Source organism: Manihot esculenta, chromosome 3 (assembly GCF_001659605.2).
Source record: "Manihot esculenta cultivar AM560-2 chromosome 3, M.esculenta_v8, whole genome shotgun sequence".
In the NCBI taxonomy this organism is placed as follows: Eukaryota; Viridiplantae; Streptophyta; class Magnoliopsida; order Malpighiales; family Euphorbiaceae; genus Manihot; species Manihot esculenta.
The window spans coordinates 31,700,200-31,718,039 of record NC_035163.2 but is presented as its reverse complement, the minus strand read 5'-3'; the positions used below and the strand labels follow the sequence as shown (position 1 = coordinate 31,718,039).

Sequence of the window (17,840 nt, the reverse complement as noted above, 5' to 3'; positions counted from 1 at the left end):
AGTATATTTGTACTTTAATATAAAATCATTAAAATATGTTAAAGGATATAAGAGAGAATTAAATGTTACAAGTCAGCGAATTAATGTTAAAAACACAAAGCTGTGTAGCTCAAAGGCATTCAGCTGAGAAGCAATGGAGGGAGACATGAGAGTCTGTTGACAATGGAGTTACAGCCAATCAACATCGTAATATCAGGAGGCTTCAGCTACTTTTGGTGAAATTAATTAAGGGGACGTTTGAGTGGCAGCTGGGAGAGAAAACGGACGACGGAATTAGAGAGACGCGATTGATATTTTATGGGAAAGAGACGGAGGTTCTGGATAACAGATCAGCTGGGATTAAATTGGGTTCTTTTGCTTTGGCTTTTGATTTTGATTTTGAGTGGAGGAAAGGAAAAGAAAAGAAGACACTGCTTTGACCTATCATGATTGCACACATGATTACTAATCATTATGAACTTAATTAGCAGCACAGGATCATATCCTCCTCGGCCATTACCACTGGAAGAAAAATTCCAAATTGCGAGCCAAATCCTACTCAATGGCGCCAAATTTTTATTTATTTATAATTTTATTAGGAAAAAAAAAAAAAGAGTTAATTTTCAGCGAGGACTTTTGGCGGGTGGTCAATATTTTCATAACCAGTGGCGTTTTCGTCATTTCACGATTTCCAGAGGAGGCTAGGGTTTCGCGTCCCATTTAATCATTTATAAAGTGTTTTTCAGATCCGCTGGTGCGTGTGGTGTGTGTTTCTGTCTCTGTCTTTGTCGGTTCGTTTCCTCATTTCGCCTCTGCTCACCCAAACGCTCACACTCTCATCTTCTTCTTCTTCTTCTTCCTCTCCGCTCGCTCCCATTGCTGACTATTCGTTCCTCTCGCTTTCTCTCTGACCTTTGATCACTTACTTCGCTATCTGTTTGCTTGATCTCTTGCTTGTAGCTGCAAATTTGTTAGATCTCTGCTTTTGTTTCCCTATCTATTTCGTGCAATCATTAGAGCTTTACTGTGTACCCACTTCAAGTTTAGCTTATTCTGCTTTTAGTATATAGCCCAATCACCATCTCTTGCTGACTGCCCACTTCAGCTTACCAGCTTTTCTCATCTGGGTTTCTTTTAGATCTCCAGTATAGTTGATTAAAATGCTGGATCAAAGCGAAAAGGTAAGTAAAATCGAGCTGGTTTCTTGATTTGATCTGTGATCTCATTCAAATCTTGGCTTAATCGAGTTTCGTGTCTGGTGACTGGTACGCAGGGATCAGAGCCTGAGGATATGAGTAGCAAATCAACTGAAGGAGGAGAAAATCAGCAAAAGAAAACCTGCACCGATTGCGGAACAACAAAGACTCCACTCTGGAGAGGTGGCCCAGCTGGCCCTAAGGTAGTAATAGCTGGCAGCTCAACTTCATTTCCATTGTTCGATCTGACTTTATGATCGTTCACTGTTTGATTTGCAGTCGCTGTGCAACGCATGTGGAATTAGAAGCAGGAAGAAGAAAAGGGACAATTTGGGTTTGAACAGAGCAGCAAATGAGAAGAAATCAAAGAAAGGGAACAATCATAATAGTTCAAGTAACAACAGTAGTAGAATAGGCGATGGGTTAAAGCAGAGGCTGTTGGCTCTGGGTAGAGAGGTATTGATGCAGAGATCAACAGTGGAGAAGCAGAGAAGAAAGCTAGGAGAAGAAGAACAAGCTGCTGTGCTATTAATGGCTCTGTCTTATGGCTCAGTGTATGCTTAGAATTTTAGGGAGGAAAAGTAATGGAATCAAGAAATTCTTGTATTAGATTAGCTGACCCAATTAATTGAAAATGTATCTTGTGATTTTTTTTTTTTAAATTTGGGTTTAATTACCTATTATTATCATTATTATTAGTTTTTGAAGCTCTTTTGGCTAACTGTATTTGGAATGAATTCAAGAAATGCAACAACTAGATATTGCCATTCTATTCTTATCTATTCCAATTTTCCCAAATAAAACTTGACATTTCTTGGGATTTTGTGGGTTTTGCCCTAAATGAAGAAAATAAAATGCTCAATTCGGATTAATATTTTCTTTTCATTTTTGTACAACACAAATGTAACACTATCATGTTTTCATAATTTCAATTCTAAATCAAATTGCTTAATTTGGGGCTTTATTGATAGAAATGGAAGAAGCGGGAATGGGACTTTTTTTTTTTTTTTTTTTAGTTTATGTTTCCCGGCGATATGAAAAGATGAAAAATTCAAAGTGTCGTTAGTACGGTTTGTTGACTATGCAGAGTGGCATCTTATTTTCTTAGGAGCCAAACAGAGCAAGGGTAACTAACTTTGAGGTTTCAAAATGCGACCTTTTCTATCCCATGTAAAATAAAGTTGTTGCTTTTTGATTTCATTATTTATTTTAACCAAGTTATTTTGCGTGCAATTGTATTATAATTTACATTGTTATTGAAATTATTGTTTAGTAAAAAAGATATTAAAAATGAATTTGACATATTTTAATTATAATAAATAGATTATTTATTTGTACGTTTATGAGGAAAATATAGTTAATATAATTAAAAATAATAAATTTTATATTGTTCTTTTTAATATACCCTTCACTCACACTTTTTCAATGTATATTAAATAGAAATTTATGAGAAAATTAATCAATAAATTACTATAAGAAAGTACCTTATAATTTGAGATAAATAACTATATATATATATAATAAATAAAATTTCATGTAATAATAATTCCATAAATTATGATTTATTCTGAGAAAGAAAAAAAAAATCCTTCAAACATAAAAGTAAAATAAAAAATTCCTGATAATGTGATGCCAAGTTCTTAATAATGGGCCCCGTCACTCAACAGATCATAGATGCAAGGTATGAGCAGTCCCAAGCTTAAATATTTACTAATTTCATAGCAAATCTTTTTAAATTTAATTTGAAAATCATTTTAATTAACATGTATACTAATATAATATTTTTAACCTACCGCTAAAACGGTAATATTAAAATCAAATTAAAATTGATTATTTGATTGAATTTAAATTAATATCTAAAAAATTTATAAATTTATATTCAACTATTTTATTAACTCAATCTTCATATAAATTTTACATTGATTCATATATTCTTACAATAGATTTTTACTTTTTTTATTCATTTATAATTATTAAATTTTCATATATTTTGTGTATGTATAATATAAATATATTAATAATTATTTATTATTGTACATAAATACAACTTGCTATTATATCTATTTTTAAGTTATATTATCACCCATGTCATTTTGCTATAATAAAGCTTTGAGTTCAACTTAATTATGTGATAATCAATTAAATTTAATAGACTAACTAAGTAGAAACGTTTATATATAAATATAATTATAAAAATTATTTTCACATGTAATTCAAATTTTACTATTCCCTTTGTTTTGAAGCACTGTTTCATAGAGATGCTTTTGACCCCCATCACCATACGTGGCCTCCAGCTAATTTTTCCTATTTTTTTAATCAATATATATATATATATATATTTAGATAAAAGGAAAATCGGAATTCCCAATACATGCTTTTTCGTAAATCTAGATTTTTATATAAAAAAATTAAATTGATAATAAAAAAAAATAAATTGAATTAGATTTTTATAAAATTTTTGGTTAAAAAAATATATATTTCATAAAGGAAACCAAGTAATCGTTGAAGTGAGACCTTTGTAATGATGGAAATGCATTGGATTTTGCAGAATTGGCTCCTTCCTCCGAGTTCTCGGACAAGGAGAAGAGTAGATTCCAAGTACAATTAGAAGTAGTTATTCTGATGACATGAACAGCATCTCAGAATTCACAAAATCCTGTCAGAAACACTCTCCTCCTCATTTCCACCACACCCAATGAATTTTTCTTCAAGTATCTGATTGATTCCTTGCCCTGTCGCCACCTCAGATTCTCAAAAAGCTTTTCTTTTTCCTCCTATTTTTATTTTTTAATTTTATGTTATATCGCAGTTAAATCTATTATTACTGAGTTTCGTCTGTTGCTAAGAAGTAATTAAGCTACAGAAAAAAAAGGCAATTTCTTTAATAACGGTGACCAAAATGACTAATTACTGATTTTTTTTTTTATAATAATTATTGTGAAGCAAAAGATGAACAAAGATAGGTACAAATTGTTAACAAATTACAGATCACTCTACAGCAACAGAGGGAAAAAGAGAGGATTACAATTATTGCATCCACAGTTGGTCAAAGTTTCTGTTTTCTGCAGTGTGCTCCTCTTCCTCAGGGCTCTTTTCTTCTTTCTTCTTGAAATGATCAAGTTTCCATTTCTCCTCACCTGTAAATTTACCAGATCTGCCAATCTCACACATTATTTCTAATTCCTTGCCTCCTTTAAAGTTTCTATCAAAACAAAGAAAGTAAAAAGATGGCAGCAACACTGTAAATAATAGAACCCATCAGCTTCACAGCCCCGGACATGGAAGGAGGAGGTGGGTTATAGTAGTAGAAAGGAAAGTAAGGGACAATTGGGTTAGGAGGAGGAGGTGCAGCGTAGTTGTTATAGTTTGGTGGAGGATAGTAATAGTTGCTGCCGCCTCCTCCGCCACCACCCTGTGGTGGTGGTGGAGGAGAGGAGTAGGTGTAAGTGGAGGGTGGTGGAGGAGAGGAGTAGGTGTAAGTGGAGGGTGGTGGTGGAGAGTAGTAGTACGAACCAGATGAAGTCGGAGGAGATGGTGGGGGTGGGCAGTTAGATATGGATGGTGGTGGTGGTGGTGGAGGAGGAGATGGTGGCGTTTGGTTGCAACAGGAAGAGCACATTGTGCATGCAATCTGGTACAATATTCTTGATTTTGGAATGGGTGAGGGATTGGTGGACGGTAGAATTATGAGAAATACTACCAGAAAGAAACTGATCATCTGGATTCTCTCCATTCTGGGAACAATTAACAGGAGACTTGAGATATCAAGAAATGCATGCAGTTTGGTGGAGAAGAAGAAAATGAAATTTTAGTTGGAATTCTTGGGAGGCCAAGAAATTAAGGAGTAGCTGAGAAGAAGAAGAAGAAGGAGAAGAAGAAGAGAGAGAGAGCTAGTGCCTGTTGAGAGTTAAGTGTCTTATCTTTGAAGCAACACCATTCATAAATTGTCATCATTTCTACGATGCTTTTTAAAAAATTACTATTGAAAAGAAAAAGTGGGAGCCTAAAAGATGACACCGACACGTTTAACTTTACCAAATTCAGAGAAGGCAAGGCAGGCCTTGAATTTAAGCCAATCCTTTCTATATGTAAAACGGTTTTAGTTTATTAGAAATGGATTTTAAACCCATGTTAAACAATGAAACTTAAAACGGTGAGCTTTGGACAGGCTTCACCAGTTGACCTCGGCGCAGTGCTCCAAGTTCATGTGGCACATGTGGGTATTCAATTTTGCAAATAATTGGAAGGTGTGCATAGTGAGTAGCTTTGAAGATACAGATCGATTTTAGCTATGGAACTTTCCAGGCTGGTTGGGTGGCAATTGTCTACCACGTTCAAATTTCATCTTGTGTGGGTCTCCCCATTACTGATCTTATAAATAATGGATTTTCGAATTGCATTATTTCTTGAAAACTTACTATAATTTAGTTAAGCAATGCTTTTTCAAAATGACTCAAAAGTATAATTTACATGAATAAATAAACTTGAAAAGCAGGCAAAGGTGCTCATGTGAAGGATCCTGCCCTTCAAACTTTTGCTTTATTAATTTTCTAAGGAAGCAAGCTTTTTGCCCTTTATCATATTACCTTTCTTCTTTGTTCTTCTTCCTGGTCATGATTGCTTAGTTGAAGAAACTCAAAGCGTAAACAGGATCTACTTCTAGTCAATTGATTCATCAGTAGATCACTTTCTTTCCTTTTTCAACATTTTCTTTCCTCTCCAAACACCACCGAGACAAATCTTGGGACCCCAATCTAAGAAGCAAGATAAAATCGTTGGGTTGGTTGACAGTGAGCAGCTGGGGTTGCTTGATGCTCAAGTGCTGACTGCACTTTGATGGTCGTCATCCCGCATGACCTGCATAGCGATGCAAGTCATAATCTCATTTCAACACAAATTTAATCACCACCCGATAACCAATATTAGTGTTGGCCTTTGTTTTGCTTACAATTTAGAAAATGTGCTAGATAGCTAGTGGGCTTTCTGCTAAATCTGTCAAGTGAAAAACATAAATAATATGGTCTCAGCTGAAGTAATGGGCCAAACCAGTTCAACTTGCTGGGTTGAAACAAACTAAGCTTCATTGAAAGACTTGTGATCCATTCTTTTCACTAAGGACTGGCTGTATATATCCAATAAATAAATAATTCTTCACATATATTTCTGAAGTCTACTATAATTCTAGTTACAGACTCTATTAAAGATTCCAATAATAAAAGTTTGTAAATTAAAATAAATTCAACACTAAAACTAAATCAAACTAATAAATTCCATTAATTTTATTCTTAACAAATTTATTTTTTCATTAATGCAATTTGGTTCAATTCAAAAATTAACCAAATGAGTACTCATTCCCAGCAAACGTAATCCATCAATGGCTAGTTCTCTCATATTACTATTTAAAATAAAAAAAAAATAAAAGGAAAAAGAAAAGAGAGAGAGAGAGAAAGTGGAAAAGGAAAGTCAAGCCTTTTCTGAGTAACGGCTAGTTAGGAACTTTAAATGCTCCGAACGTATTCAGCCCATGGGCTTGGGATTCTACCCGTTGTCGTTTTAGTATTTGTTTAAGAATATATATATTTTTTAAAACAATGTACGCACACGTTTTGGGCCCACCGCGGACAACTGAGACAAGGACGTGGTCGCAACATCAGCCGTAGTTTCCGCTACGTATCTCGATTAGAAAGAGAGTTGTTCACATCTGATAAAAATATTTTGTATTAACCTGATTCATCTTAAAACACAATAATTAGAAAATTAAATATAATAAAAAAATAATTATAACTCCTACATTTTTAATTTGAAATTCATGTTTGCAGTTTAACATTTTAGAGAATAAGAATAGAATCGTAGAATTTCTGTTAATATAATTCTTCAATTCTAACTAAATTTAATGGTTGATTTTTTTTATTTAAAATTATTTTAAAACTCTAAAAAAAAAAAATTAGGAAAGCCGAAAGAAGAAATATAAATATAAAATTCTCTATGGTGGACTGGCATGAACACCGTGACGGCTCGCAGCAAATACAGCTTAGTAGAAGCTGTCCAAACAATCCCTTACGCGTTTCCCATTTCGCGTCCTTTTCCCACTTTCAAAAACCACTTCAATTTTCCATTTCTCTTCAGTATCCACCACCTCAAACGTCATGGCCTTCTACTCCGATCTGCTCTTTTTCCTTCTTTTTACTGTACTACCCTCTGCGATCTCCCAGTCTAACACTGCAGCACCGGCCCCTGCGGCCAGCGACTGCAATGGGATTTTCTTGTCTTACCTATATGAAGGAGGAACACAGCTCAAGCCTACCGATCCCACCCACCAGCCCTACAGATTTGAGTCTACTCTTAGTATACAAAATAATGGCCTTGATGAGCTCAAATCTTGGAAGGTCTTTGTGGGTTTTAAAAATGATGAGTTTTTAGTCTCTGCATCTAATGCTATTCTTGCTGATGGGACTAGCTTGCCTGCAAATGTTGGTAATGGTACTGTATTTGCTGGGTACCCTATGACTGATCTCAAAACGCCAATTGCGACTGCAGGGGATTCCACTCAGACTTCGGTTCAGATTAAGCTGCTGGGTACCCAGTTTGGTGTGCCTTTGAAAGATGTGCCTTGGCCTTCTAATATCACGCTTGCTAATGATGGGTTTGTTTGCCCTAAGACTACCACAGAAGGTGAGCTTTTTCTTTTTCTTTTTCTTCCTTGTTTCCTTCCTGTTTTGACTTGTGATTTTTGGGAATTTTCTTTATGGGTTTTTGCGATGTCGGAGTTTATGTTTTGGCTTTTTTTTTGTTAAATTTTGTGGCAAGCTTTTCTTCTAATATTTAGGAAGATCAATGGGAAAATTAAAGCTGATGCCATTTCTACGTGGATATTTGGTTTTCATTATTGGATGATTTTCTTTTGTCGTGCATTTTTTTTTCACAGGTTTTGTGATTTATGTATTTTTAAGATAAACACATGATCTGATTGGAAATGGCAGGGGACTATTAAGGTATAAGATTGGATCTGTATTTGTCAGAGAAAATAGTGATTGATCACAAAAGGTTTTGGAGCTTGCTTCAGTGTAGCATGACCTGTATGTATGGCTGATATGATTGAGCTGAGAGTGTTAGCTCATTGTTTGTGCAGGAACCTGTTAATGTAAGAGTTCGTGTAACTGTGTATCAGTTGGATCTTAAGAGGGCTTAGCTTCAATATCTGTAACTGTTTGATTCTATTTCTTATTAACCTTGTTGCTTTTCCCAATTCTTGAGAATAAATTATTTGCATCTTGAATCTTGTTGAGTCATAATGTTTGTGGAAAGGAAATTGAGCAATAGAAAAAATTGCTATGTTCCTCTAGATTCTTGAAATTTCAACGTTGCGTATCTGTTTAGATTTGTCAATCGTCAGAGCATTTCCAAAATAAAAACTGCAAAGTAGTTTTTTAGCCTCTCTGCTTTGCTTTGATCCAATATCTTCAGAATTAGAAGATCATATGATGTTGATGTTGTTGTGAGTTGTGTTCTAAAGTTGTATGTGTTCCTACACGTTTTGATGAAATCTTTTTTAGGCTTTCCCAGGTAGTATGATGTATGTTTGTTGCACCAAAGATCCAAAGTTTAAATCAAACATCACTGTGGTGGAAGAGTTCCTTCCTCGCCAGAGCGGGGATCTTACAATTATGTACGATGTGATCAGGACATATGATTCCAATTATTGGGCACAGGTTTCCATTGAGAATCACAATCCCCTCGGTCGTCTTGATAACTGGAAATTGAGCTGGGACTGGATGATGGATGAATTTATCTACACTATGAAAGGGGCTTATCCCTATGTTGTTGATTCATCTGATTGCATATTTGGCCCACAAGGTACATTCTACAAGGAACTGGACTTTGCCAATGTATTGAACTGTGAAAGAAGGCCAACAATAATTGACCTGCCTCCAACGAAGTATAATGACACAACCCTTGGGCTGAAACCTTTCTGTTGTCGAAATGGTACAATCTTGCCACCATCAATGGACCCAAGCAAGTCAATCTCAGTTTTCCAGTTGCAGGTTTTTAAAATGCCTCCAGTTCTTAATCGGTCTGACCTCACACCACCACAGAATTGGAAGATCAATGGCACACTTAACCCTGATTATCAATGTGGCCCCCCAGTAAGAGTGAGCCCTAGCCAATTCCCAGACCCTAGTGGCTTACCATCAAATTCAACTGCATTTGCTAGCTGGCAGGTAGTGTGCAATATCACTCATCCCAAGGGAGTCAGTCCCAGATGCTGTGTATCATTTTCTGCCTACTACAATGATTCTGTTGTCCCATGCAATACCTGTGCGTGTGGATGCCCTAGAAACACTGCAAGGACTTGTAGTACGACTGCTCCAGCTGTTCTTCTTCCACCAGAAGCACTGCTTATACCTTTCGATAATCGAACTGCTATGTCTAGAGCTTGGGCTGGACTTAAACATCGAATGTTGCCCAACCCAATGCCTTGTGGAGATAATTGTGGGGTCAGCATCAACTGGCATGTGTATACAGATTATACTCGTGGGTGGAGTGCAAGGATCACAGTCTTCAACTGGGATGAAATAGCATTTCCTGATTGGTTTGCTGCAGTACAATTGGACAAAGCAGCTACTGGTTTTGAAGCAATGTATTCATTCAATGGGAGCATGGTGGAAGGTGTCAACAATACCATATTCATGCAAGGGCTTCCAGGATTGAACTATCTCGTGGCTGAAACTGATGGAGCTGACCCACAAAGAAATCCTAGGGTGCCTGGGAAACAGCAGTCCGTGATCTCATTTACTAAGAAATCTACACCTGGACTCAATGTGGCTGCTGGAGATGGATTTCCTACTAAAGTATTCTTCAATGGGGAGGAGTGCTCACTTCCTAAAATATATCCAACAAGTAACAGCAACAGAAAGGGACCGGCTATGATTTTATGGATCCTCCTAGCAACTCTGGTGTTCATCTGATGCAACAGTAGCAGTCAGATGAGGAACTGCTTGGTCCTACTGTGGCTTCTAATTTTTTTTCATTCTTTCAGGAGTTTGATGTGTACATTCTTATCCAGGAGTTTTCACATCACTGGAATTTCCAGAAGATAGGCACACCAAGATCAGTATATATGGAGTTTTGTGAATCTGATTATTGCCAGCAGGTGTGCTGTTCTCTGCTCATTTTGAATGAATGATATATACTATACTGTGACAGCAATTTTTTTGAAAGCGACTGTGCAATTTGGTATCATGTGTAGTAATTATTGAACAGTGTTGTAATTGCTCAGTTTGGTCCACGTGCTTCATTTTTCTTACATTGTGAGGTTGTCTGATGATGGTAGACAATGTTCATTGTTGAGTAAGATAGCACAGTTTCCTCTACACTAATCAATCACAATCTAACACTTACCATCGCAGTTTCTTCAACGCTGGCTTAGATCTGGTTGGGCAACAACGAAGATGATAACTCTATCTAACAATTAAACAGAGGGTCATTATAAAAAATGCATAAAACGGCAAAAGAAATAGCATCTTAGAAATTAAGTGCAAGAAAACATCCAGGAAAAAAGAAGTTACTCAAGACTTAATGTCTAGAGCGTCAAATGGCATATGTACATCAAGGTCAATTTCCTAAATAATAATTATTAACTAAAAATGATTAAAAAACAAAACTCCATCTGCTACTAGAGTTAGCTAGACTCTTAAAAATTCTGCAGATGTCTAAGAAGTTATTCTAGGATTCTCCACAACCACCCTAAAATTAGTTGCTTCTCACTAGATTTTCCAACCAAGTTGCAGCCAAAATTTTGCACCTATGCCTTAGTATTTCATTACCTAAATATTTCACCTCAACTTCTTCCCATTTCTAAACCAACCGAACGTCATCATATACAGAAAGGAAATGCAGCTAACTGAAATGAAGAAATCCTGTCTGCCGATCAAAACACTCATTTGAACTGCTCCCCTCTAGTTGCAGAAGAGATAAATCAGTTCATCTGTAACAGCTATATTGTCAGAAGCTCAAAGAGCTGAAGGAAATGCTACTGAGGAATATCATCCAAGGGACTCCCATCAATGTCAAACTCATTTTCAGCTGGTACACCTCCCTGCTGCTGCAAAATTGAAGACAAAAAATTATTCAAAATTTTGGAACAAAATAGAAAATGCTTTTGGGGGGGCAGAACCTACTTGTTTTAGAAGTGTACTCATGAGATCTTCCTGGCCAAACTGTTCAGGGAAAAGGGTAGTCTGACAGCTTGCATCAGAAACAATTTCAGGCTTAACACTCGCTGAATTATCTGAAAAAAAGGTGTTCACTTGTCCAAAATGTTGTGCATTTACATGTGCACTTGCATCCTCAGCTGTAAACATGGGTTTGCCTACAGCAGATATATTCAGGCCTATCCTTTGGCTTGAAGAAAACCCTTGATGAGGTAAAACTGATGGCCCAACATTAAGATTGCTTTGCAGAGAGTTGTTTTGCTGGGATGCATTGAAGTTCATGCCTAGTTCCCAATCATGGGATTTGTGCTGATTCAAATCACTAAAAATATCATAACTTGGCATGAATCCTACAGATCCTTTCATTTCTGGATTAGATGTGAGGCTGGATACCAGGGGAAGACTATTACCTGATAATTCTGCTGCGCTGTTCAAGGGGAAATTCAACATTGAAGATGATTGTGAAACTAGATTATATACACTACCTCTACCGTTCTCAGCTAAACCATTTCTTGCTATCACCTCGCTAACAACTGGATTGGATAGAACAGGCTGTGCCATGGATGATGGGAGAATAGGAAGATGGCTGCCAGTGGTTTCATTTAGTGTCTGCCCCCTAGACTGTGATTGAGACATTTGCATGAGCAATGAATTATTCTGACCACCATGGGCATTAACTTCCACATTCATGCTTCCAAGAGGTTGCGCTGAATGGTGCAAATTTGCAAGTTGCTTTGGCTCCATGGTTGTTGGGATTCCATGTAAGTTCAGCTTACTACTGCTTAATTGCTGTTGTTGCCCCTCTCCTAATCTTAATTCTGGATTTTCAAAGCTGAAATGGTTCCTTTGGTCAACCATGGGCATGGGAATTCTAGACTGACCAAGCCCAGCTGCTTGTAGCGTGGCAAGGCTCTGTGCTGGAAGCTGACCAGTAGCAGCAAGAGTTTGAAGGTCAATTCCATTGAATGAGGACATTGGCCCATAAGTTGCTTCTTGGGGACAAATAAAACCGTTGTTCAAATTGCTCTGGTGTTGTGAAGCCCCACTCAATCTTCTGAGGTACAAACGATATTTCTGTACCGTACGGACAGATGATGAGATTACATCAAATATTAAAGCTTACTTGCTCAAGAGTTTCACCCAGCAAACATATTATTTGAATTCTATACAATTATTTATTAAGCATACATAGTCCAAACCTGGAGGTGGCTAGCAACATTTTCTCTAGTAAGCCCAGGAACATTCATCAACTCTAGAATTTTCTTAGGAACAGCTTCTATCCACAGCTCAATATACAAAAACAAAAGACGAGTATATAAGGACCTTAATTTCAATGGAAATGAATTCAAAGAAATGGTGAGGATACGTACTGTCAATGCCTAGTTGATTAACAGCTGCAACAAACTGCTGGTGGAGTTCAACCGACCAAACCACTCTTGGCTTCTTTAGAGTAGAAGTATTATCCCTTTCCTCTGCTTCTTCTTCCTCGCCTTTCTTCTTTTTTGAGTTTCTCCAATTTCCTCCATTGGCTGAATATGAATAATCTGTGTCCTGGGATTGTTTGTGCTGTCTATCTCCGTCTTCAACGCTTCCTGATTGCTCCAAATGCTTCCACGCGTTCCTTTTCTTCCGAACCACATGCTGCCATATGTTCTTCAGTGTCTCTATGCCAACTGGTTTAATCAAGTAATCACAAGCACCCTGAGTGATCCCCTTCATGACCATATTTTTTTCCTCGTCGTAAGACATCACTGTGAAGTTCACAAAGACATCACATCAATCTAAGCTAATCTGAGCCACGTGATTGCACATTTGCAACAATCATACTTACTGACAACTGGCAGATCATCCATCTCTAGCACAATTTGTTCAAGAAGTTCAAATCCATCCATGTCTGGCATGTGTACATCACTTAAAACAATATCATATCCATTTCTGTTCTGCCGAAGCAAGGATAATGCTGTCTCAGCATCACTGCATTTTGTAACTGAAAATTCCCATGAAAAATATCAGTTATTCAACTACACAAACCCAAATCCAAAACATGCTGAAATGAAATGAACTCATTGTTTAAAGCACAATAGATGACATCAAACATTACAAATTTAGAGAATTAAAAGATGAAGAGAGGCATAGCTTCCAAAAAAACATAAAAATCTTGAGAGCACCTTCATAAAGGCAGGACATGAGCATCTTCTCCAAGGTCAAGAGACATGTTTGATTATCGTCAACAGCCAAAACCCTTAATCCTACTGGAAACTTATCGTCAACAAGGTCCTCAGCTTTCCAAGCTCCACTAGAGCTGGACGTTGGCAGCGATCCCTTCCCGCTGTTAGGATCCATGGCGTATGATCCAAAAGAAACAAAACAAAAATAAACATGCAGAAACAACCCAGTTCACGTATTTGAAGTTGCAGTTGAACTTGGCATCAAAATATTGATACCCAGTTCAAAACATATGGAACCGAGTTGAGATAGCAGGAATTGAACAAAGAGAAAGGCATTAGATTTTGGATTATTAGAATAAAGGATTTATACATTTAACATCTGCATGAAGTTGTAAGCTTAATCATCTGTTTCTACAATTAGAAAAAAATGGTAAATATGTTGAATTTATTTTGTTCAGTCCTTGAAGAGTGGATCCAGCTCACTCATGAAGTAACAAACTCCGCCACCCCATATCTAAATCCCTATTTCAACGACTCCCTCCTAAATATCAGTCATTTTGTTTTTTATTTACTCTTCACAAGGTTATGCTCTTTAGGGTTTTCCATTGTTAACACATTCGTTTACTAGAATTTGATTGGTCAATTCTCTTGCCATGCATATTATCTTCACTTTTCACTGAAAATGGCAGTTTTCGTTCAAAACCCTTAATCCAAATTCAAAATACTGCTTCCTTAGTTAGCAAGCATGTAAGAGGTAATTCAATTTATCTATCTTTTTATCTCAGATTATCTGGTATATAATTCAAAGTTTTTTTTTTTTTTTTTTTAAAAAAAAAGAGCAACTTGAATTTCAAAATATATGTATACATATATAAAGCAAATTATAATTTAAATTTTTGGTCATTAGTATATGATTCTGTGTAATAATCTAGTCTACTAGAAAAATGTACTACTTTGACTTTTCTATTTTTTTTAATTATTAGGGCTTTAATTTATAGCAAATTAGTAATGACCTTCAAATATTTTAATTTAATATAATTATAAAATACAAATATATTTTAATTAGTTACAGTAAAAAGCATGGATACAGGTAATTATCTTTTTCCTTTTTATTGAACTGGTCACAAGCTTTCGACCAAAAAAACAAAAGAACTGGTCACAGCTTTATACTCTTTTGGGTTTTTTCGTTGGTCAATTCTCTTGACTTTATCTTCAATTTTTTACTGAACTAGACGCTTACTCGCGCAAAGCGCGGATATTTTTATTTTTAAATAATTAATAATAAAAATACGAATATAAAAATTTATTTATATAAATATTAATTTTCAACCATGAAGGGTATAAGAAATATTAACATTTAATGGTAAAAGATAGCTTAAAGATAAACTAACATGTATTAAAAATATAATTAATTGATCAATTATATTATATATTTTTAATTGCTAATTTCAAATTTAAGATTTTTTTTTTTTGCAAATTATATCTTACACATATATGCTAAATATTAAAAAAAAAATTAAAAGGTCATATATTAATTAGGATAATAATAAGACTAATAAATTGTATGGAATACATACATACATATTATTATTAAACTAAAAAGTTAATTTTAAAAAATATATAAAGAATTATTTATTAATTAATAATAATATAAAAGCAAAATCACTTATTATTTTTAGGAGAAGTTATTTTAAAGTTCAACTTTATTATATAATGTGTTCTTTTAGCTATTAATTTTAAAATTAAGAATCATTTTGCAAATTCTCTTCATATATTAATTACCTTAAATATTAAGAAATTAAAAGGTGATTTATCAATTAGGATAATAATAAAACTAATATATTGTATTTAATACATAATAAAGAGTTATTTATGAATTAATAGGAATAATAAAATAGGAGTAAAATAGACAAATAAAAAGATGTATTGGAAAGCCACTTATATAAGAATTTATTATTGTATTTAGAGGGTATTTAGCTAAGGATATAATTAAGCTCTAAATGTTAAAAATTTTATTATATTAGGAAAATGTACTTTTACTTTTATATATGAATATTTTTATAGAAAATTGAGTTTATAGCAAATTATTTTATTTTTTAAAATTAATTTTATCTTTTTTCCTTACTTAATTATTCTTGATATCCTTAATTTTAAGCTTTTGAAAATTAAAATTTAATTTTGATCCAAAATTAAATCAACTATTTCAATTTAATTCAAAATTATTTTTAATGTATTTCTCATCTTAAATTTGAGTATTACCATTGATTTATTTAATAATATTTATCTTTATTATCAATTTTAGCGATTGGTACTTAACATTTTCTCTCACATACTTACCATCAAATTAATTCCACAACTTTAATATCAAAGAATTTTATTATTATCATTTTGATTATCTTCACTGTTCTATGTGTACATTAACTTCTGGACTGCCAATATTCAAAAGAAATTGAAAGAATTGACAGTGTTTTAGGATTTCACGTTGACATTATCTAAGCCTCATTATAAAATCTGGTGATTATTCTTTTGGCTAGATTATATCAGCCAAAAAAATATTATGTCAAAATCCATATATAGCCACAAGTGTGTCCTTCCTAGAACTCACCATCCTAAATCTATTTAGTTCCAAAAAACTCAACTAAATCCATAAAAATAAGCATAAAATTCATAATATAAACAAAGTTTTGTACAAAAGTACAAGAAAAAAAAAAGAAAAATAATTTTTTATTTGGTATAAAAAGGTTAATTTTATTTAATGAGACTTTGAGAGGATTAATTTTTTATTTGTTATAAAAAGGATAATTTTAAAATAAAAATAATTTTTTACAGTGTTGATTAGAAGACTAATGGTAAGAGTAACAAAAACTAATGGATATCATTATAGAGATATTTTAATGTAATTCTAAAAATACAAAGATAATAATAATTATCTCTAATATAAAATTTTGGGACGAAAAGTGGAATGGGCTTTGAATACTATTGCTTATTAGAACGTGAATGGGCTGAAATTGGGCTTTAGCATAGAACAAGAAGTGGTCCGGGTCGGGCTCTAACGGCTATCCGGTTCAAAGATGAAAATCCTTGTAGCTGCATCGTCGCTCTCCTCCGTTGTTTCTTCTTCTTCTTCGAAGTTAATCCTCTTCAACTTTTTCCAGTTCCCTACGCTTGAAGAAGACCAGGAATCGGCCGATTGAGTGTGCTGATACTTGAGCTTCTGAGCAGCAAATTCTTCGCCATCAACTTGAAAATTTACATCTGAATCGTTTCTGCTTCCACTCTCTAAAGACTTGCCAAAATTATGGCCAATATCGGGGTCTGGCAGTGGTACTCCCTCTGTGTAGGTGACAACAACGCCAACACGACAGCGAATTACTAAGGTATCGTCTTTTAGATAATCTGATTTCTCTAATAGATCTCTTCTGAAAAATCGTTTAAAGCCCCTGCGACATCCAATAGTAACACCACTATAAAATCTATTACTATCTAGAACGACAAAAATCACAAAAAACTCACCACATGCTGCCGCGACATTTAATTGTGTAAGGTCCACTCTCGAGATTTGTTCCTATTCTACCGAACTGGGTGTGAACCTCATTGCGTCCTTTCCCACTCTGATCAATCAGCGAGATCTCAAACAGTGCCCTCACGTCGCTGTCCTCGCTTTCGAGGGCTATGAACAAGGACACGTATCTCGGGTGATCTTCTACTGCCCGTCCGTCAGGGTAGAAGTGGATTGCCCACTGGTACCCACCAGCGATGAACGCATCCGACGATAATGAGTTTCCAATTCCGATGCCCTTCGTTAGGGAGTAGCCATTGATTTTGAATTCGTGGGATCCATTTATTGTCACGGAGCGGGATGTTGAAGTGGCTGCTGGGAAATTGAAATTGGAGGAGCAGCTTGATATAGGTTTGGAGAGTTCTGCGGTGATCGTCTCCATCAAATAGAGGAAAATGGATTTTGATAAAATAATCAACTGGGGTTGATTGAACTGTGGAGTTATGGTGAGAATAGCAGCAATGAAGGCTTCCAAGAGGTACTACGTCGAGAATTTGGAGGTCAACGATTGGAAATCGGAGAGAAAGGGGTTTTGAATTGATCAGTAGGTAGGGAGTAGTTTTCCTGAATAATTTGTCAAGAAATAGAGATGCCTGGTCAACAAGGTCGTCAGGGAAAAAAGGTTCTCTTTTGCACACTGTTACGACGACTTTTTTGTTTTTTTCTCTCTTGTTTAATCAACAACAAGAAAGAACCACCGCTGACGGTCAGGTGGGGTGGGGGAAGA

The 17,840-nt window shown here is 35.2% G+C and overlaps 5 protein-coding genes across 5 annotated transcripts; 2 read left to right on the top strand and 3 right to left on the bottom strand.

The window, feature by feature from the left end:
• The first annotated feature begins 724 nt into the window (after positions 1 to 724).
• Positions 725 to 1,955, top strand: LOC110610666 (GATA transcription factor 15). The gene is made up of 3 exons (XM_021750701.2): positions 725 to 1,160; positions 1,253 to 1,378; positions 1,455 to 1,955. Exons 1-3 carry the CDS (start codon positions 1,140 to 1,142, stop codon positions 1,737 to 1,739), a joined length of 432 nt encoding a protein of 143 aa, XP_021606393.1. The 5' UTR covers positions 725 to 1,139; the 3' UTR covers positions 1,740 to 1,955.
• A 2,120-nt stretch (positions 1,956 to 4,075) lies between these two features.
• On the bottom strand, positions 4,076 to 5,125 carry LOC110611012 (leucine-rich repeat extensin-like protein 6). Its single transcript, XM_021751110.2, has one exon. It carries the CDS (start codon positions 4,906 to 4,908, stop codon positions 4,381 to 4,383), a length of 528 nt encoding a protein of 175 aa, XP_021606802.1. The 5' UTR covers positions 4,909 to 5,125; the 3' UTR covers positions 4,076 to 4,380.
• A 2,048-nt stretch (positions 5,126 to 7,173) lies between these two features.
• On the top strand, positions 7,174 to 10,544 carry LOC110611721 (COBRA-like protein 7). The gene is made up of 2 exons (XM_021752123.2): positions 7,174 to 7,847; positions 8,739 to 10,544. Exons 1-2 carry the CDS (start codon positions 7,322 to 7,324, stop codon positions 10,139 to 10,141), a joined length of 1,929 nt encoding a protein of 642 aa, XP_021607815.1. The 5' UTR covers positions 7,174 to 7,321; the 3' UTR covers positions 10,142 to 10,544.
• Positions 10,545 to 10,725: 181 nt separating this feature from the next.
• Positions 10,726 to 13,729, bottom strand: LOC110611722 (two-component response regulator ARR2). The gene is made up of 6 exons (XM_021752124.2): positions 13,555 to 13,729; positions 13,218 to 13,373; positions 12,757 to 13,137; positions 12,586 to 12,662; positions 11,354 to 12,460; positions 10,726 to 11,277 (listed from the first exon to the last, which is right to left on the bottom strand). The coding sequence occupies exons 1-6, from the start codon at positions 13,727 to 13,729 to the stop codon at positions 11,206 to 11,208; spliced, it is 1,968 nt and encodes a 655-aa protein (XP_021607816.1). The 3' UTR covers positions 10,726 to 11,205.
• A 2,678-nt stretch (positions 13,730 to 16,407) lies between these two features.
• Positions 16,408 to 17,789, bottom strand: LOC110610761 (BTB/POZ and MATH domain-containing protein 2). Its single transcript, XM_021750826.2, has 2 exons — positions 17,068 to 17,789; positions 16,408 to 16,994 (listed from the first exon to the last, which is right to left on the bottom strand). Exons 1-2 carry the CDS (start codon positions 17,493 to 17,495, stop codon positions 16,604 to 16,606), a joined length of 819 nt encoding a protein of 272 aa, XP_021606518.1. The 5' UTR covers positions 17,496 to 17,789; the 3' UTR covers positions 16,408 to 16,603.
• Positions 17,790 to 17,840: the final 51 nt, after the last annotated feature.